General features: G+C 37.7%; 11 protein-coding genes and 1 non-coding gene across 12 annotated transcripts; 4 read left to right on the plus strand and 8 right to left on the minus strand. All coding sequences in view use genetic code 12, as the record gives it.

Annotated features, from left to right (window-relative positions):
- Window positions 1-39: 39 nt before the first annotated feature.
- DEHA2C16346g (DEHA2C16346p) lies at window positions 40-2,487 on the plus strand (the record flags this gene model as incomplete). The annotated part of the gene is made up of 1 exon (XM_458398.1): window positions 40-2,487. The coding sequence occupies one exon, from the start codon at window positions 40-42 to the stop codon at window positions 2,485-2,487; it is 2,448 nt and encodes an 815-aa protein (XP_458398.2).
- A 459-nt stretch (window positions 2,488-2,946) lies between these two features.
- Window positions 2,947-4,173, plus strand: DEHA2C16368g (DEHA2C16368p; the record flags this gene model as incomplete). Its single annotated transcript, XM_458399.1, has 1 exon — window positions 2,947-4,173. One exon carries the CDS (start codon window positions 2,947-2,949, stop codon window positions 4,171-4,173), a length of 1,227 nt encoding a protein of 408 aa, XP_458399.1.
- A 155-nt stretch (window positions 4,174-4,328) lies between these two features.
- DEHA2C16390g (DEHA2C16390p) lies at window positions 4,329-5,132 on the minus strand (the record flags this gene model as incomplete). Its single annotated transcript, XM_002770180.1, has 2 exons — window positions 4,329-5,063; window positions 5,124-5,132. The coding sequence occupies 2 exons, from the start codon at window positions 5,130-5,132 to the stop codon at window positions 4,329-4,331; spliced, it is 744 nt and encodes a 247-aa protein (XP_002770226.1).
- Window positions 5,133-5,286: 154 nt separating this feature from the next.
- Window positions 5,287-7,809, minus strand: DEHA2C16412g (DEHA2C16412p; the record flags this gene model as incomplete). The annotated part of the gene is made up of 1 exon (XM_002770181.1): window positions 5,287-7,809. The coding sequence occupies one exon, from the start codon at window positions 7,807-7,809 to the stop codon at window positions 5,287-5,289; it is 2,523 nt and encodes an 840-aa protein (XP_002770227.1).
- A 954-nt stretch (window positions 7,810-8,763) lies between these two features.
- Window positions 8,764-11,013, plus strand: DEHA2C16434g (DEHA2C16434p; the record flags this gene model as incomplete). The annotated part of the gene is made up of 1 exon (XM_458402.1): window positions 8,764-11,013. The coding sequence occupies one exon, from the start codon at window positions 8,764-8,766 to the stop codon at window positions 11,011-11,013; it is 2,250 nt and encodes a 749-aa protein (XP_458402.2).
- A 73-nt stretch (window positions 11,014-11,086) lies between these two features.
- On the minus strand, window positions 11,087-11,707 carry DEHA2C16456g (DEHA2C16456p; the record flags this gene model as incomplete). Its single annotated transcript, XM_458403.1, has 1 exon — window positions 11,087-11,707. The coding sequence occupies one exon, from the start codon at window positions 11,705-11,707 to the stop codon at window positions 11,087-11,089; it is 621 nt and encodes a 206-aa protein (XP_458403.2).
- Window positions 11,708-11,977: 270 nt separating this feature from the next.
- On the minus strand, window positions 11,978-12,727 carry DEHA2C16478g (DEHA2C16478p; the record flags this gene model as incomplete). The annotated part of the gene is made up of 3 exons (XM_458404.2): window positions 11,978-12,473; window positions 12,533-12,581; window positions 12,664-12,727. The coding sequence occupies 3 exons, from the start codon at window positions 12,725-12,727 to the stop codon at window positions 11,978-11,980; spliced, it is 609 nt and encodes a 202-aa protein (XP_458404.2).
- A 343-nt stretch (window positions 12,728-13,070) lies between these two features.
- On the minus strand, window positions 13,071-14,000 carry DEHA2C16500g (DEHA2C16500p; the record flags this gene model as incomplete). Its single annotated transcript, XM_458405.1, has 1 exon — window positions 13,071-14,000. The coding sequence occupies one exon, from the start codon at window positions 13,998-14,000 to the stop codon at window positions 13,071-13,073; it is 930 nt and encodes a 309-aa protein (XP_458405.2).
- A 1,163-nt stretch (window positions 14,001-15,163) lies between these two features.
- On the plus strand, window positions 15,164-15,246 carry DEHA2C16522r. The gene has a single exon. It is a non-coding gene; the product is annotated as a tRNA-Leu (tRNA).
- A 320-nt stretch (window positions 15,247-15,566) lies between these two features.
- On the minus strand, window positions 15,567-16,352 carry DEHA2C16544g (DEHA2C16544p; the record flags this gene model as incomplete). The annotated part of the gene is made up of 2 exons (XM_458406.2): window positions 15,567-16,288; window positions 16,346-16,352. The coding sequence occupies 2 exons, from the start codon at window positions 16,350-16,352 to the stop codon at window positions 15,567-15,569; spliced, it is 729 nt and encodes a 242-aa protein (XP_458406.2).
- Window positions 16,353-16,693: 341 nt separating this feature from the next.
- On the minus strand, window positions 16,694-17,704 carry DEHA2C16566g (DEHA2C16566p; the record flags this gene model as incomplete). The annotated part of the gene is made up of 1 exon (XM_458407.1): window positions 16,694-17,704. One exon carries the CDS (start codon window positions 17,702-17,704, stop codon window positions 16,694-16,696), a length of 1,011 nt encoding a protein of 336 aa, XP_458407.2.
- Window positions 17,705-18,194: 490 nt separating this feature from the next.
- DEHA2C16588g (DEHA2C16588p) lies at window positions 18,195-19,202 on the minus strand (the record flags this gene model as incomplete). The annotated part of the gene is made up of 1 exon (XM_458408.1): window positions 18,195-19,202. The coding sequence occupies one exon, from the start codon at window positions 19,200-19,202 to the stop codon at window positions 18,195-18,197; it is 1,008 nt and encodes a 335-aa protein (XP_458408.2).
- Between the last annotated feature and the right edge of the window lie 804 nt (window positions 19,203-20,006).

Below are 20,006 nucleotides of genomic sequence, written 5' to 3' on the forward strand. Positions count from 1 at the left end.
TCAAGCATAGATAAACGCATATAACGTATTTAATATACTATGAGTGTCAATATTAAAGGCGAAAATAATGAAAGCCATCCGTCGGAGCTACATGATGGTAATAATGAAGGTCATAACTTTAATAATGATGATATACCCGAGCCTCAAAGTCAGAGTAATCAACAAGCTCATGATGACCAAGTTGATATAAATATGGATGAGATTGATAAAGTGATATCTGAGTCTATTACCCATGGAAATGAACAAGCTGAATATCAACAATCGTACATTGATAGCAACGATAGCTCAAAACGAGAACTTGATGAGCCTGCTGATAGTAACGCGGAGGATAACACTAAGCGTCAAAGGATAGACGAATATGGGGCCAATTCTAGTAAAGATAACTATACAAATAATGCTTCCGGAGAAGAGGAAAAACAAACAAGTAGTTCTGGGAATGAAACCGGGTCAAATGAGAGTAATGAAATTCCGCAACAAGGATCTGATGGCTCAGACAGTTCAAAAGCACAACAGCAAGAAAAAGAAGGTCAGGATATGACGAAGGGGATCCATGAGAAAGAGAGAGAGGATTCTGGAAAAAATGAAGGCGAGATCCAAGCCAATCGTGAAGATAAAGATAACCACGAAGAAGTTGGTCAACTGGGTGAACAAGAGGCCCTGACACAAGAAGCAGGGCAAGATAAGAACGAGCAAAATAATGAATTGGAATTGGAGTTCGAAAAGGCTATTGAGGATCACCACCAACAAATGTCTCAATCTCCTGAGCCGACTAACCAAGGTGAGGGCGTAATAAACGAAAAGAGAGATTTACAGATGATTGCAAACGAATTAGAAAAGGCAACCGAGTCCAATAAGGATGCGACTAAGGAGAAAGAAACGGATGAAAGTCTCCAAACAAAAGTATTTCATGGGGGAATAAACGTTCCTGCTAATTCTGAATTACTAAATACTAACACAGCGTATGCTGCGTACAACGCGTTATCAAGCCAATTACCACCACTTTCAATTCTAGCAAATGCTCATTTAGCGGCTTTACCATTACCGATCGTAGCAGCGGATTACCTCCCACCCAGAATTCAACTATTAATTAATACTTTGCCTACATTGGATAATTTAGCATCGCAGTTGTTGAGAATCGTTGCTCTTGGCCCGTATCAGAAAATATTGGACTTGGCGGCTCATCCTGACACCCCTGCAGGGGCAACATTTCGTGATTTGACTTCGTTATTCGAATTCACCAAACGATTATATTCAGAGGAAGATCCATTTTTGTCGGTGGAACATTTGGCTCCGGGCATGTGGAAAGAAGGCGATAAAACTCCAAGTATTTTCAGAAATAGGGAACAACTGATTGAACTGACGTTGAGAAAGGTTAACTTGGCCACTTTCTTGGGAGCAACTCTAGGTACGATAGAGGTTGGGTTTTTCTACTTGAATGAATCGTTTTTGGATATCTTTTGTCCAGCTAATAACCTCGATCCCACGAATACATTATCCAACATGAGCCCCCATAACATGAGCTTGCAAAGTGGTGTAAATACCATAATCGGCGATAAAATCGGAAAATTGTTGAAGCCACAAACAGTGTTGTATCTCGATTTAAAGACACAGGCATACATATCAGCTATCGAAGCTGGTGGAAGGTCAAGAGAAGATATCTTGGAGGATATCTTGCCGCATAATTTAGAGGACATTTTATTGGAGAGACGCAAAACTAAAATATTGACTCCTACGGAATTTGACTTTATAGACCGTTGCAAGTCACGAAAAGAGATATTATTGAACTATCCAAGTGACAAGGTACTCAGTGAAGAATATGACTGGTTGTCATTTTTGAAAGAACTCTTTGAATACTCTGCAAAAAACATGGGCTTTTTAATCTGGGGTAAGAAGGGAAGAGCCACAAAAGAAAAGAACACTAATCCTAAAGAAACCGATGCCTCCAACACGCCCCACAGCGACGAGGTCGTGGCAAATGCTTCGTCGCGCGACACCGCCACCACCGCATCTACAAGCCATAATCCTACAACCTACGATTTGAGGAGTCAAGAAATCAGTGACATAACCAAGGCCCTCTTGCCCTCGGAAATCCAAGAGCAACAAATCCATCTCAGATTGAACCCTGGCTCAAACGTCAAAAGCTTACAGAGACGTCCATGGACACGAGAAGAAGAAAAGGCTCTCAGACACGCATTAGAGTTGAAGGGACCTCTGTGGTCCAACATCTTGGAATTGTTTGGTGCCGGAGGAAAAATATCCGAAGCCTTAAAAAACAGATCCCAGGTACAACTCAAGGACAAAGCCAGAAACTGGAAGATGTTCTTCCTAAAGTCCGGCCTACCTGTCCCTGCATACTTACAGAAGGTTACCGGTGACCTCGAAAGAGATGACAGGCTGAGACAAAACAAAAGGCTAAATAGGAATAGGAAAACGGCTGCTGCACCGGTTCCTACTCCAATCCAAAATCAGAAGTCCCCCGGTCAGTAGAACACAGAATAGGAAAAGAATACCTTCAAACCATATTGTGGGACCCTGAAACATAAAAATCTAAAATTACGTGCCACCGCAAGCGTAATCGAGATGAGCACGGTTTTGCTGACGACTTTTGTTTGTATGGGGACTCACTTACTTTAAAGTTAAAAATAATTTCTGTTTCATGCATCATCCCCTTCCTATTTTGCTTGTTCATGTAGATAAGATGCCCCAATGGGTACGGTTGTTTGGAGGAAAGTTGTGATGAATTCGTCACGAAATGTGGGACTTTCCTATTTCGTGATGTTATCGTGCCTTCTAATAAGCTATGACAATAATAACGATTTGGGGCTCAGGTACTAATAGAAGTACATTGGAGATCTAGGACGAAAACTTATATAATTCGTGCATGGGTTTGCTCATGTGTTTGTTTAATTAATTTCATAAATTCAATTGTAATATAGTGATATAGTAATGATAAAAAGTAATAGTGGCACGTACAAACTAGATATTCAGAAACGGATCGCTAGTGCTAGACAAGAGACACGGACTTTATACTACGAAGTAGAGAACATTCGGAGTCGAATTCAAGATGCCACACTCTTCAAAGTGGCGAGTGATGTTGAAATGCTCTCCTCGGACAGGTTGAATTTGAAGTTGTACAATACATTACGGGGTCATCAAAATAAAATTGCCCAAATACGGTGGAATTCGAATTCCAGACATATCTTGTCAGCAAGTCAGGATGGATACATGATTATCTGGGATACAGTTAGTGGGTTTAAGAAACATGCTATATCGTTAGAGAACCAGTGGGTTTTAGCGTGCGCTATTGCCCCGAATGGAGAAAGTGTTGCATCTGGGGGTTTAGATAATACTTTGACAGTGTACAATATAAAACCCCGAAATTACCAGTATGGGGCCCATGATCAGTACCAGACATCCATCCGATCGTTATTCAAGGGGCACAAGGCATATATTTCTGATTGCGATTATATTAGCAATGAGAAGCTCATCACGGCCAGTGGTGACATGACATGTATTATGTGGGACATAAATAAAGGAGGAAAGGTGAGAGACTTCGTGGATCATATAGGCGACGTGTTGGTATTAGCCAAATTCTCCGATACCCAAGGTAACCATGAATCGCCGATCTTCGTATCTGGGAGTTCGGATGGGTATGCCAAAATCTGGGATCTTAGGTGCCAGTTTGCGGTACAAAGTTTTCCAGTTTCCAATAGTGACATTAATTGCATAAAGGTATTTCCAGATAATCATTCGTTCATGACAGGTTCAGATGATGGGATCATACGGCTTTTTGATATGAGATCTGATTGCGAGTTGAGTAATTATTCATTATCGGCCAATCTTCATAAGCTAGATCTCAATAATTTGCGTCCTTCAGTCAGTCGGTCGTATCCAGAAAGTCCGACTGATCAGATTAGCAGAGTTCAATCCACCAACTCCAGCTATGATACTCCTGGAGTAGTATCACTAGACTTCAGTAGGTCAGGGCGATTGCTATATAGCTGTTACTCTGACTATGGCTGTATCATATGGGACACACTAAAAGGCAACATTGTTGGTGCCTTAGGAATGGCGGGCCACTTGAATAAGGTTAATCAAGTAAGCTCGAGCCCCGATGGTCTAATCATCTGTACAGCATCGTGGGATCAAACCATAAAGGTTTGGTCCGTGTAAAGGGAGAACTTCCCGTTATCGTGTAGAAAAGACTAGCATAATGTCAGAAGCGTGTCAAATGCTACCTTTGATAATACATTACAGAACAATTTTGCGAGCTATATATAGTATATATTTCAATACAAATTACAAAGACATTTATATAATAATTACAATTATGCATCACCAGTATGATTCTTGACGTAGTCCCAGAGACTCTTCAAGAGCGATTCGGGTAAAGTGTATAAATCCATCGTGAATTCACCATTATCGATATCGTTCTTAATATTCATGTCATTAGTTCTATTGTCAGTAACCATTTGAACTATAACTATCAAATCATCTTCATTCAACTTAGTCAAGCCATTGGCCAATTGCTCCAAGTCGATTTGACCCTTCATTGGCGTACCATTACCACTAGCACTCTTTTGTTTCTTCAATTTGTTGCTGGAATCGGCATCGTTTTTACGTTTGTTTGTATCCAAGTTATTATTTGCTGGAACAGGACCACTTTCTAGTAACAAGCTATTCAAAACTTGTGATCTATTTGTAGGAATGGAAATCGTATGGTCAAGGGTGTACGTTTCTTGTAAGAAATTCAAGTCATGATTGAACTTTCTTTCGCTTTGTTTTCCCGATAACCCAATAATGTGGACTGTAATTGGGATATCGAATTCACCCCATCCTTGTTCCTCAACCTTGAATGGTTGAGTCTTGAGGGTTCTTATTGGGTTGGCAAATGTAGGATGCAATGAATACGTGACTTTGTCCAAAATGTTAGCAGGTATCTCATTACCAGATTGGTCTAACATTGTGATTTGGACTGACCATTGTCTAATAGGGTAATTCTCTACTGGTGGTAAATCTTTCAAGATATGTTGTTGAGTTGTAATTCTTATAGTTCTTTTAACCTAAAATCATTATGTTAGTTTAAAACTTCACTTCTATAATTCACTTGTGACTTAACTTACTTCAGACATATTACTGTGATTAATTGATTGACTATATTAACAAATGTGTGTTTTAATACGAATAGCTATAGCAAAAACAGAAAATTTTACCAGTCCTAATTATCAACTAAACAAATTACACAAAATTATAAATGTCTATATATGAAAAATCAACTATCAGAGACTATAACAACACTATAAACGTGAAACAAGGAGCAAGTAGTAAGTAGTAGATGCTTAAGGTGGAAGCACTGGACTCTTGCTCATTGGATTCGGTCTTTTCCTCTGGTCTTAAGATATGCCATGGCCTTGCAAGAGTTGAGGACATACTTTCAATCGTGGACACCGTTGAACTTTCACTGGAGCTTGATTGCTTCAGATAACTAGATATCATCATGGACTTGGGTGTTTCTGTAGACGACAGTAATGTAATGTATATTTTTTCAATTTCGGTTTCGGTTTCCTCTGAATTTGGTTGGGTTAATGGCTTTGCTTGTCTGGTATTTCCAAGACCCAGTTGACTAGGTGCCGGTTTTAAGGTAAAAACGGGCGAATACGACAGTTTCCTTGGATAAGTTCGGGACGATGCTGGAAGAACGGAAGTCAATTCAGGCGAAAGAGAAGCGGTAGTGCTTAATCTACTGCGCTTAGAGTTGTACGTTGATTTTGGATTGTATGATGAGCCACTGTGATATCTACCAGTGGAATGTGTTGACAGACTTGGTGACGTAGTTAAGGAGGTAGTTAAGGAGGTACTTGATGGGATGCTTGAGAAACTTGTTGGCCCTTCTTCTGTGGTATATGAACTATATTCTGTAAGGGATATTTTTAGGGTATTTGATTTTGAACTGACGGTGGTTGGCTTGACATTGCTTCCCGGTGTCGAATTCATAGGGGTTTCTACATTTGACCTGGCCGTTGTTTGGGCTGAACTTTTGCTGGTTTGATGGATATGCTCATATGACTCAGAAGGACTGAAAGTTGGTTCTGCTGGAGGAAATTGCCTCGTTTGATGTTCTTCTGTGTGATGTTCTTCTGTGTGGTGTTCTTCTGTGTGATGTTCTTCTGTGTGGTGTTCTTCTGTGTGGTGTTCTTCTGTGTGGTGTTCATGCGATGCCTTTTCAGTAGAGGGACTAGTTTGCTTTGGTATGTGAGATGTGGGTAAGATTCTAAATGAACCTTCACTACCGTGGGTTGAATGCACGATACCTTGCAGTCTAGATGTGCTTCTGAGTTCACTGTGGCTCTTCTTTGCAGTGTTAGTGTTTGTCAGGATGCTTGGCGAAATAGAGTGCTTTTCAACAGTAGAATATGTCTTCCAATCGGCTTGACTGTCAGTTTTAGACGTTTCCTTGAATACATCGCTCCAGAATTCGCTTGGCCATTCCTCTGACCAGTTCTCGTCGCTCCAATAGTCAGACCAATTATCTTCTGGCGGAATGGTTGGCTTGTTTACGTAGCTTGTATTACTGGTCATAGTCTTCTGGCTGGCAGTAGGAGCGTGGTATAAATCCAGGTCGGGCTCCATTGTGACCTTTGTCTCTATGGAAGTCGTAATCGAGCCTCCGCTACTCTCCCGAGACTTTTCTAAGGCTGTTTTATGATCTTCAGTTTCGGACGGTGGTTTGGTCATAGCTGTGCTGGTAGATGAGTGATTGATAGTTGAGCTCATAATGTTATGTGGTATCAGACTTGACACCAGCAAATCCTCTGTCTCGGTATGCGACGCAGTCCTTTCTTCATTATCTGCGTATTTAGTTTCTTCGGTTGTAAGATGCTCTGACTTTTCAGTGTTTGTGATCAAACCATGGGTACTACCTATGGTGTGATGCTCTGATTTTGCAGTGTTTGTTATCACACCATGGCTACTACCTGTAGGTTGGTGCTCTGATTCTGCAGTGTTTGTGTTCAAACCATGGCTACTACCTGTGGTGTGATTCAATGTCTGTGCTTGTGACGTGGGGGTTTCTGTCTCTGCAACCGTCGTAACTATCTCCTCGCTGCTAGTACTACTAGTCTCGTCTGTAATGGTGTGCTCTGACGCACTCATGTATGTACTTAGACTGACATTATGAATGGTTGAGCTGATGTTGTTGTAGCTTGTGCGTATGCTACTATTGTGGTACCCAGTGTTAAAACTGATATTGTGATGTACAGAAGTCAGGGTATTATAGTAATGACCACGAGTAGAAGAAATATAAATGCTTGGGAACGTCAGCGACTGAATTCCATGCTCTGATGACATGCTACTGGTCATTGTCAGAGTTTCTAAGTGTCTAGATTGCGTGATAATAGAACTCATTCTTCCATTTTTATCCGAAGAACCATCATGGCTTCGTCTGCTTGTACTAAAATTAGTCCGAAGTACATAATCTGGACTTAATGTGGTAGAGACTACCTTGGGCACTTCAGCATATCTGTCCCACTCGTCACCTTCATACTTGGGGCTTTCTCCAGGTGTAACAATACTTTTCGGTTCTTTTGATTCACAAGCACATGTGGACAAAGTCAATGTGCTGATACATAGATTTGTGGAGTCTACCAGCTGAGATGGTAGCATTTCAACCATGCTGGTTTCATTTCCATTAACTTTTCCAATACTACTAGTGGAAATCAATGTTTCGTTCCTATCGAGTGCTTTGGAAATTCCAATAACTCCGACCAATAATATCAAGTTACTGAACTTCATATTCTTTACTTTCAACATTTCGCAGCTATCGGATATTCTAATCTATAGTTTATATCGTTTCGAAGTCAATGTTATTTGGAATATTAGACAACAAAGAACCATTTCTTTATTTCATAATTAATTTGGGGCTTTTGCCCCAAACTAGGTGTACAATTAGGATTTTGCCATATAGCTCCACAAAACATCCTATACTTGAGCCGTCTTTTCAACTATTTCTGTGGAACAGCTTAAGTACTTCTCCCAAAAAAAATACTTTAAGTCAAACCACAGAAGTATATTTTTTATCGTATATCTACATAGGTCCATTTGGCAGTACTTTATCGTATTTGATATTTCCGTTGATAACATAGCCATATACAGATAGTTGCAGCCAATAATTTTAGTGATATTCCGAAGACTGCATTCCTGTATATTATCATTTCCGTTACTCGTCCATTATGGCACCACGATGGTGATTCTAGACAATAAAAGGAGCCAATTCGTTCGATCGATGAGGAAAGAACCTAATATACATGATATTGCGTTTGCTGCGGCTGTTCATATGACAGGCAGGAGTTTTAAATTGAAAACAACTACCTCGCTAAGGGTTTTAAATCGTTTCCGACGTTGAACGGAATTAACCGTTTAGTAGCCACGTTAGCCACAGAAATTAGGGCGTATTGTTTTAATGATTAATGGTTGATTTATTTCATATTTGTTCAGGGCTTTCAATGTCGACTATATTTATAAATATTGGGCGAAGGCAAGTCTAATAACTCGATAAAGAAATTTTATTGAATTAGGAAGGTAAAGGTTATCGCAATAGATATATTATAGACAGATAAGGTTTACCCTGCAAATACAAGCATAATACTGTAGTCAAGGCTACTAGATAGGTATTTTTTTGTCTAGAATATTACGTAAAGGAAATCAAAGGACGGCTATTTAAGAGAAGCAGAAAGCAGTATTTTATATTCAACCACAACTACTGCCATGAGTATCATTGATCATGTTGTTAACGACTGGAATAGTTGTAATGGGAAGTCGAGTTCTACCACCAGTCTAACAGAAGAGTCGGCCATTTCGAAATCATACGACAACTTACCAAGGTTCACGAACTTGTCAGTTTTCCATGTAAATCTGGGCAATTATGCCATGGCAAGTGCTTCTAGTTCTGATATAGACCTTGAAAGTTGTGAGTCCAGTAAAAAATCAACTAGTGGTACACCAGTCATTGTGGATAACGAGTTCTACATCAAGTCGTTCAATAGTAAACTTAGTCCTGTGTCTGATCATCCTAACATTTTTCGGATCCAAAACATCGATGATTTTCTAGAACTCATTCAATTTTACTATGCCAGCAAATTATTACCTTCTGAGAAGTGTTTTCCTTATTTTCATGGATTGAATAGTATTAGACAACGAATCTTTTTTTGTGGGAATCTGAACATTGAAAGCCATGACTCCTTGGCACTCCAAAACAACGTTGTGTTACCTGATCTGTTAAGAGAACATTTCCACTTAATGTTCATTAACTCAAAAGAATCAGGTCGTCAGCTAAACAATCTGTGTCATTTAAGTGATTTGCTTACACCCAAGGAAGAGATGATTAATTTTAATGCACCACAAGAACATGCTGAGTTTATTCAATACAAAGAATTTAACCATGTTAATGAATTTTCCCCGGTCCTAAATGAATTGAACAATCGTAACTTTTCTCTGCAAATGAAACTAATGGCACCATTGTCTAACTTTCTAATTTACAATGATTCAATGGACTTTTCAATAAACTTGAACTCGGCATTAACCGTAAATGAATTGACAACCGATAAATTTATTTATATTGTTGACGTACCATTACAGGACTGGAACCTGGTGGATCCCAGCTATTTCACTGATTTGCATGAAGATGATTTATTTCGCAAGGAGCAGAATATGCTTTTCAAGTTGAATTCTATGAAATCCCCATTTCCCAATGTTTTTACAGGTACAATAGAGGATTTTCAAACTTTGTACTCTACTGATCATGGTTTTAAAATATTAATTCACTGTCATAAAGATGCAGAGTTTCCTAAATTGTCTGAGTTGCAGAAGTTTCTAGACAATACTAAGCACGATGTACCTTTATTCTTGGAATTCCCGTCTTCTGGCTCATTACATTCGTCATCAATAACATTTAATCAAACTTTATGTTACCTAAACATTTTGAAATTGATACATCATTATGTTAGGATTCATGACGAAAATGTCTTTATTTTCTCTGGTGACGGATTTACAGAATTATCGATGTTAACCTTATCACTAGGTTGTCTTTGGGACGTCGATAAGAAATGTGGGTTAATTGAGGAAGTCATATTAGCAATGTTGGGTAGTGATAGAGATTTACGTCTTTATTTTTTTAAAAATGACTTGGTATTTCTAAAAAAAATCGAAAGAATAATTAATTGGATTAAATTATTGAAATTAAATGATCGAGATCTTATCATTGATTTGGATTATGAAGAGATTAATGTTTATTACAATTTAAGTGTTCAGAAGATTACTCCGCTACTTTACGATTGGTTTAACTTTGAGGAAGACAACAACTTCCCATCAAAAATTTTACCCAATTTATACCTTGGTTCGCTAAAGCATGCTTCATCATACATCGTAACTGAGTGTTTAAAAATTTCCAAGATTATATGTGTTGGTGAAAGACCACTTTGGTTCAGTCAATTAAATATTATTTTTGAGCATGAAATGAATGAAATTGATCCCACTAACAAAGAAGTTATAAAGCCTATTTATTCTTTTAATCATGATCTTACAAAGGTTTATGAAGTTTCCAATATTAATCTAAAGAGATATCCTACAATTAAACTGATCATTTTTATATACAATTTGAAAGATGATGGTAGAGATTCGATGTTACCTTTGCTTACAGATTGTCCTCCTGAAGTCCAATCGAAAATCTTAATTAATCCCGAGAATTTACATGAAAATACTTTGATTCACTGTAGAATTGGTGTTTCTAGGTCGGCAACGTTGGCCATAGCTCTGGTTATGAAATTTGGGAGCATGTCGTTAATAGATGCCTACATGTTTGTAAGAGTCCGAAGGTTTAACATTATTATCCAACCTAATTTAAGGCTTTTCTACGAATTATTTTGCTTCGAAGAGTATTTAAATCAGGGCCATAGGACGTACTCTTGGTGGAGTTTATGTCACGACATTTCCAAACTCAATAGGCATTATTTCAATTAAATTTTATTTATTAGATTTTATTATAATATTTTTACTTATTTATTTTCAATTCATATATACATTATAACAATAGTTACACTTTTTTCTTCCAGTATGTATACTTGTAAGTAAAATCGCCTTCTGTGATTTCCACGTCCTCATTATCTATTCCAGTGAATTTCAGCAAATCGTCATTTGTTTGCTTAGTCCAATCACTCGATTCTGTGTATATCGGAAATTTCAACCATGTATCCACTTCCACCGGTCTGGTGCTTTTAATTTCTGTGATGAGTAAATGTTGTACTTTTTCGTGTGAGATGAGCTTATTATATAACTCTGATCCACCTATGACAAATATTTTCTCTACCGGTTTGCTATATTCCTCAACCTTAGCCAATGCATTTTCAATAGAATTTGTCAATATAATGTCCTCATCATTTGACCCATGACTGACGTATGATCTGGACAAAACTATATTCAACCGTCCTGGTAGAGGTCTAAATTTCGTAGGTATAGACTCCCATGTCTTACGGCCCATTATAACCGCATTTATACCGTTAGGGTCTTTAGTTGTAGTTGTAACATTCTTAAAGTACTTTATCTCTTGTCTCAATCTCCACGGCATTTTTCCTTTTATTCCGATTCCTAACTCTGGTAAAAGGGCTGCCACAATCATGGCAATAGGAGGTGTTACCTTTCCATTAGCTGCTGTCATATTGGCTGTCTAGTTGATAAACAATCTATCTAATAGCATTAATCAAAAAGTATTGATAATGCGACCATGCAAATACGCGACTCATCTACACGATACATAAACAAATAAACAATATATTAATAGTACACATTAATATACACCATAACACATTTTAGGAGAATAACTTGAGTTGATAATAGCACCGTAAACCCATAAATAAACCATTAATACAAAATTGATAAGAAAGAAATACTAATATACAGAGAAAAGCATGCCCACAGTATTGTTCGATTATTTCTTTGCGGATTTCTTTGTAGCAGCTTTCTTAACAGGAGCTTTCTTGGTGGCTGGCTTCGTCACCTTCTTAGCATCTGTCCTTTTTGGGGCAGTAGCCTTAGCAGTAGGTTTCTTAGTGACCTTTTTTGCGGCCGGTTTGGTAGCAACAGGCTTCTTAGCTACGGCTTTCTTGACCACGGTCTTCTTCTTAGCAGCAGGAGCAACTTTAGATGCAGTCTTAGGAGCGGCCTTTTTCGTGGAGGCTTTCTTGGTGGTGGTCGTGGTGGTGGTCTTAGAAGTTGGTTTGGTTGGTTTGGTTGGTTTCGTGACCTTGGCTTCAACAGGAGCAATCTTACCCTTCTTTGCCAATTTGACAGGACCTGAAGGTCCCTTTGGTTGCAGGAAGTCACCTGTTTCAACCCCCTTTCTTAAAGCGGTGTTGAATAAAGAATCAAAGTTAACAGCGTTGATCTTGTAATTGGACTGGACGTATTTCTTCAATCCTTGACGACTATATAACAGTTAGTAATTGGTCTGAATATGCTATTGCTTCAATATTTCAATACATACGATGAACCGTTTCTTTCCTTTAATGTTTCAATTGCTGATTTGATCATATCTATGATGTTAGTACTAAATTCAGATGTGGGAACCGCTTTTTGGGGCCTAATTTTTCTCCTTCCTTCTCAGGTCATACGTACCTTTGTAAGTTAATTTAGAAGCTGGTAAAGCTTCAGCTTTGGATATTTTTGTCTTTGGGCCCATTGGAATCGATTATATAATGTTTATTTAAAATTAAATGAAGAAAAGGAAATAAATTAATAAATAAACAAGGGCGAACTGGGTTTGGAATGACTTCAAAACAAATTGCAAAAAATAGTGCGCAATACAATAACAACTGTTCATCACCGACTACGAAATAACAGCAGCAACAGGAACAATATAGCATAACCGAGAGTTCCGTTCTTAAGAGCTATATCTTCTTTCCCTACCTGGTCTTTTTCTGGCGTAATTTACACAATAGAAAAGCATTTATTTCGATTGACAAAAATAATATCATTAATCATTATGTTTAAAAATAATATATACAAATATGAGTGTTTATCACTTAAGGACAAACCTCGGCTTCACTCCACAGCTGAGTAGAATCTTTAGCATAAATGTACCGTCTATCCTTGTCAAGCTCATATAAATCCACGTAATCTATAAAAAGGCCAACGACTGCGAAATTCTTCAAGCCGTCCTCGTCCTTCTTACCATCGACTCCCCTATTTATAGAATCTATTAACTTCTGGTTTTCGTTGTTTATAGGTGTTGTAGGTGTCGGCTTCCTAAACGATTTCTTCAAGGGTTTACTTAAGTTGAACCACAAGCGCTTGTGTTCAGTTTCCCATTCTTGTTCGGTAGGAGGGTAGTAGTCAATGCTGGATAAATCTTGCAAGTTGGTGTACGAAATGTTCTCTGATGATTTTTGCTTCTGTACTTGTGACAAAAGCGACGGCGAGAGAAGACTGTGGCTAATAGGGGTCACTTGGCAAGATGAATCATTTTCGGATCCCGAATTAAGCGACGAGGATGTGTTAGTCGCTTTTATTTCGAGTTCTTCTTCATCATCATCTTCGTCCGAGTCGCTGTCACTAGAGTTCTGGTAGTTGTTCTGTATTATGGTCTTTGGTTGTATACTAGACAAGTCGATGACCGGCTTGTATGTGTTGTCGATGATTCTTGCCATACCTCGGAATCTGAACTGTTTTCTGATCTTGGGGAAGTAAAATACCGCTTCGAACTTATCGTTCGTCAACAATTCTTTGTATTTATTGGTTCTCTTGTCTGTCACACACGTAATCACGTTGCTGTTTCTATCGTCAAATAAGAATCCTCTATAAACAAGCGTCCTGACATGAGGAAATCCCTGAGAATCTACCGTAGCAAATTGAAAAGTGATGAACGGAGGATCGTTCTCGTTGGCCGCCAATTCAGCCTCCGTGGCCGATTTGAACGTGGGGATCCATGGCGCCATATATTGAAATTGTAACATTTTCCGGATTATTCAACTTGTAAGTCTTCGGTGAGCGTATTGATCCGTTTTTCTACCCTTTTTTCTATCCTTCAATCAGGTCTTGCAAGGTGTACTTATTCGTCCTCCTTAATGAAAGGAATAACCCAGCTATTGTGATTAGTACTCAAAAACTTGCAATTAGTTTTTTATTTACGTTTGCCGTAATAATTCTTGTACTCCCACGAACAACGATGATCAGAGAGAATTTTTTATTTCGGCCCTTTTATGTTCCAAATGAACAAATAAATATTTGTTTATTGGTCTTCTATCAACTATACTATAGATCTGGTGGTGTCTATAGTTACTTGTAGATATTACTCTAATATAAATTTACAATTTGTAAATTTTTCATATCCCTAAGCTCTTCTGACCACTAAATTTTCATTGTCTACAATCGTGGTAACTCCTCGTGGGTTCCACGCAATATACAGGGGTCCTACTAACCAGATGCCAAAAGAATGCCATTTACATCATACGTTGTTTTGATTATGCATCTGAATTGGCATTGGTGTGTTACACGTTCCAATACATTCTAGCCTTTCATTATACACTAAGATGACGAGATAGCTACGTGGTTTTATCTCATGTGGTTCCGATGCCCTACGTTTAACCTCTATATTTGCGACTCATATTTCGGATCGGTAATGCTATAAAATCCTAATTTATTTTCTTCCGATGAAATGAACGGTAAGTGCCAATTGTAGGATGTTAGGCATTGTTCCTATCTGAACCGGCTCGTGTAAATAGTGAGAAATTGAGTATGGTATCAATGGCATTGTGCCCAGTGGGATCAAGATTCAGACATCAATCTGTCACCGTTGTATGTTTTTACACAGAATGACATGTTGTCGTTTACGTTCTCTATCAATCGCGTCTCTATCTAAGTATCCCGTATCATAATAGCGCTCACCGTAGAAACCACTTAATGAATCAATAATAATACTACGTGATAATCTAAATAAATCTTTGACAGTAAACATTTCTATTCTCTATACCTTTGTAGCACCCAAACCTTTCCAGAACCACTCATATATCCATTAAAATTGGACATCAAATAACTTTAAAAAGGCCATAAAAACTAATGAAAATAGACAGTGAGCTCACTATATGTGTGATTAATCTGGACGAACTTATAGGAATTGGGTACTCTGGCCGAGTTGGTCTAAGGCGCCAGGGTAAGGTCCTGGTCTCTTCGGAGGCGCGAGTTCGAATCTCGCGGGTATCATTATCCATTACCAGCGATTCCTTTCTTTTTTTTTCGCGAACAGTACATAGTAAATATGCCAAATGGATGAAATTTATGTGAAATTAATATGCAAAGTAACGGAAGGATGGCCGCTTGGAGGCAAGTATCAATGCCATAGATTGTCGTAACTTAAAACCCAAAACGATAAATTCGTATTACACATGTATAATTATCTGCAGAATATTTAAGTATGCATTGACTATGAAAATACTGAGTAGAGGAGGAAAGAACCGGAATGTCATAACTAGCATAACATATTTTGCCCAATATCAAATTGGGAATTAGGAGGGAAACTTAGTTCACATTATAACACAGCATTTGGACTTGTTCTTGGAATCTGGATTGGAAGCGTCTTTTTTGGCTTGATTAGAACGGGCTTTTTTGGACAGATCTTTATTCTTAGAAGTAGTATTTGTAGCATCAGCAGCGACGACAGCGTTGTTGTCACCTGCTTCGTCTGCCGTCACCTCGTTTTGCTTTTGTAATTCCTTCTGTTGTTTCTTTTCTGCACTGGTAGCTGCGTCTTTTCTCATGATTTGTCTTACAACGTCGACGAATGCCTCGTCAACGTTTGTCTTATACATGGCACTGGTTTCATAAAATGGCACAAGACCCCAATCCTGTGACACTTTTATACCATCGTCGATACTTAATTCTCTATCGTCATTTAAATCACATTTGTTACCAATTAAGACCATTGGCACGTTATCAGAATCCTTGATACGCAATACCTGTTCTCTCAAAGCCAACAATTCTTTCAACGAGTTTTCGTCGGTCACAGAATACACCAACAAGAATCCCTTACCTGATTTAATGTACAATTCTCTCATGGCTGTGAATTGGGCTACCCCTGCCGTATCCAAAATTTCCAAATCACAAGCTCTACCATCTATTTCGATTTGCTTTCTGTATGAGTCTTCGATAGTTGGGTCGTAACTTTCGACGTACACACCCTGAACAAATTGAACAGTAACTGACGATTTACCAACCCCGCCAGCACCTAAAACTACTACTTTATAATCTATGCTTGTTAGTATGACACAAATTCCTTGTAATATCTAGTTTCTACCGTACATACCTCTCATGTTCCTAACAATCACCTAATTGAACTGTATACTAGTGGTATATATATATATATCGGAACTATAGCACTGTAAAATTTATTTGATAATATATGAAATATTGTTGTTTTTAAATTTTATCAAAAACGTACCGATTTTCTTAACGTGTCCCTAAACGAAAAACCGAGTTTCGATTATTGCAAAATGTTGCTGAACTACAAGCAATTGAATACATCATTAATGAATAATATATAAGCATAAATAGTGAATCACATATATAAAATAAATACATCAAACAACTGTCTTACTTTAATTGCATTAAAGCCAAAGCCGCAGGCTTAGGACTCTCGAAACCTTGGAATCAACTAATAATGCAAAACATCTGGTACAGGACCTAAAGGTGTAATACCATTAGGATTTATACCAACGTGAGACTTGGTGTAATGACATTTAATATGGTGGAAGTCAGTTGTTTCGTTGAAACCTGGAATTTTCCAATATAATAATCTCAACCAATTGTGAATATTAGGATAATCGTATCTGATCATCTTTAAATTACATTTGAAATGTTGAACATAAACGGCATCGAATCTGACAATTGTAGTAAATAATCTAATATCGGCCTCTGTAATTTTGTTATCTAATAAAAATTCGATTTTGTTAGGACCTTCGTGGTTCTTGGCCAAGATCAGTTCAACTTTGTCAAGATGGTTGAAAACATTGACTACCTCTTTATCATAAACTTCTTGCTTAGTAGAGAAACCGGTCTTATAAACACCATTGTTTATATTGTCATAAATCCACGAATTGATTTCATCGATAGCCTCTCTCATGTCTTTTGGATACAAATCTAACTCGGCATATTCAGACGACAATAACGAATTGAACTCACTGTTAAGCATTCTCAAGATTTCACTTGATTCGTTGTTCACGATGGTTTCTAATTTCTTGTCCCATAAAACCGGGACGGTAAATCTACCCGAATACTCTGGATCTGCTTTGAAGTACAATTGCTTGATTCTATCAAACCCGTGCAAGTGGTCTTCAGTGCCGTTCAGAATATCGCTATTTGATGACCTTTTACTGGCTTCTTCCTTATTCATAAATCTCCATCCATTATTATCCATGTGCCAATGCACAACCGAAACTGATATAATTTGAGTCAATCCTTTCAAAACTCTAGTAATCAATGTTCTGTGGGCCCATGGACATGCCATGGACACATACAAGTGATAACGGTTCAATTCAGGTTTAAATTTGGAATTTTCGGCATTGGAAATGAAATTACGGAATTTCGATGATTGTCTCTTATAAGACCCGGAATCATCAGCGAACTTCAAAATCTCAAGTGGTTTACCTTCTTTGTTTGTAGCCATAGTGAAATATGGATGAATTGACTATTTAGGTGTTTAATAATCTTCGTCTAGAATAGTCTGAATATAATTGTAGCTTTAAATATTAGAAGATTTGATTTGCTGTGGGGGGGGTGAATATTACAATTGCTTCAGTCACATGAGTAACTATACGAGCTTTAGTAACTTTTTATTAATTCTTTCAGTCGTTGACAATGCATAACCTGTACTGGTCGGATCACCCTAAAAGTTAATTCATCATACGAGTTTTATTATGGACGCTACTTTTGGAAGTGTTGATCGTGTTATCTAAATTTTCGGCACTTCATAATACGGTTCACAATTGCTGCAACTAGACCCTACGATAAAATAGGGCCATTGGTGTGATGGAAATTTAGCATTTCATTACTAAATGACTCAAAATTATAAGTGTAGAGGATATAGTTAACGAGTAGAATATAGTAGTAAATGGAATATATGAAACTAAGTAATTATCAGGTTTCCATGCATTAGTTTAAGAATAATTCAATATGTTCGGTACAGGACCTAAAGGTGTAATACCATTAGGATTTATACCAGGATGAGATTTGGTGTAATGGTATTTGATATGATCGAAATCGGTTGTTTCTTTGAAACCTGGGATTTTCCAATATAAAAATCTTAACCATTTGTGAATATTAGGATAATCGTATCTGATCATCTTTAAATTACATTTGAAATGTTGGACATAAACGGCATCGAATCTGACAATTGTAGTAAATAATCTAATATCGGCCTCTGTAAGTTTGTTACCAATTAAAAAACTGTTAAAACTTTCTTTGTTCTTGGCCAAAATTTGCTCTACCATATCAAGATGATTGAAAACATTGGCTACCTCTTTGTCATAAATCTCTTGCTTAGTAGAGAAACCGGTCTTATAAACACCGCTATTGATATTATCGTGAATCCAGGAATTGATCTCATCAATCTCATGTCTCTTTTCTTTTGGATACAAATCTAACTCGGCATATTCTGACGGCAATAATGAGTTGAACTCGCTGTGAAACATTCTCAAGATTTCACTTGATTCGTTGTTCACGATGGTTTCTAATTTCTTGTCCCATAACACTGGAACGGTAAATCTACCCGCGTACTCTGGATCTGCTTTGAAATACAATTGCTTGAATCTATCAAACCCGTACAAGTGGTCTTCAGTGCCGTTCAGAATATCGCTTTTTGATGACCTTTTACTGGCTTCTTCCTTATTCATAAATCTCCATCCATTATTATCCATGTGCCAATGCACAACCGAAACTGATATAATTTGAGTCAATCCTTTCAAAACTCTAGTAGCTAATGTTCTGTGGGCCCATGGACATGCCATGGACACATACAAGTGATAACGGTTCAACTCAGGCCTAAACCTGGCATTTTCGGCACTGGAAATGAAATTCCGGAATGTAGATGCTTTTTTCTTAAAAGCACCTGTTTCATCGGCAAAATTCAAGTTCCCAAGCAGGTTGCCTCTTTTATCTGTGGCCATTTTGATACGTAATTGACTATCTAGGTGTATGTTTAGTTGATTAATGTCTTCCAGGATCCAGTAGTTAAATATTCCAATCCCGTAGGCACGTGAACAAAGGACCCTATTACTGATTCATAATTTGTTAATTTATTGCAAAGTGTAACATCTATCTCTTGCTTACAATTGGAATAAATACCGTAGGTTAGTCTGCATAGTGCTTGCTTGACTCTTATCTTCTTTCATAGAGCTTTTTGATTGACCTCGATTACATATTTTGTAATAAGTGCTTAAGGACAATTTGCAGCAATTAGTCACTACGAATATCAAGAGGGTTTAGAACAAATTTAGCTTGCCGATAGAATCTTCGTATTTCATTATTAACTTACCAACTCGTAGCTCATAATTATGCCGGATTTCCTTGTAAGCATATATAAAAAAAATACTCTTACAAATATTTACAAAAGACCACTTCGCCATGGATAGGAGAATTACCCTACGCTCCTGAAAAATTCTAACCTAAGAACAGTCTAATCCAGTTGACATCCTCTTTTCAAGAACAAATGCAGCACATGCTGCAATAAATCCCGAAGCAAGATTTATATAATCTTTATTGTCGAGTCTTTCCGCGATGATTTTCCTCTTACCGTACATACTCATAGCATAATCAAGAGACTCTTCATTATTTTCTTGTTGTTCATAATTTCCTACGTATCATCATTCCCTACCTTATCATCATTTCCTACCTTATCATCATTTCCTACCTTATCATCATTTCCTACCTTATCATCATTTCCTACCTTATCATCATTCCCTACCTTATCA

Source organism: Debaryomyces hansenii (assembly GCF_000006445.2).
Source record: "Debaryomyces hansenii CBS767 chromosome C complete sequence".
Taxonomy (NCBI): domain Eukaryota; kingdom Fungi; phylum Ascomycota; class Pichiomycetes; order Serinales; family Debaryomycetaceae; genus Debaryomyces; species Debaryomyces hansenii.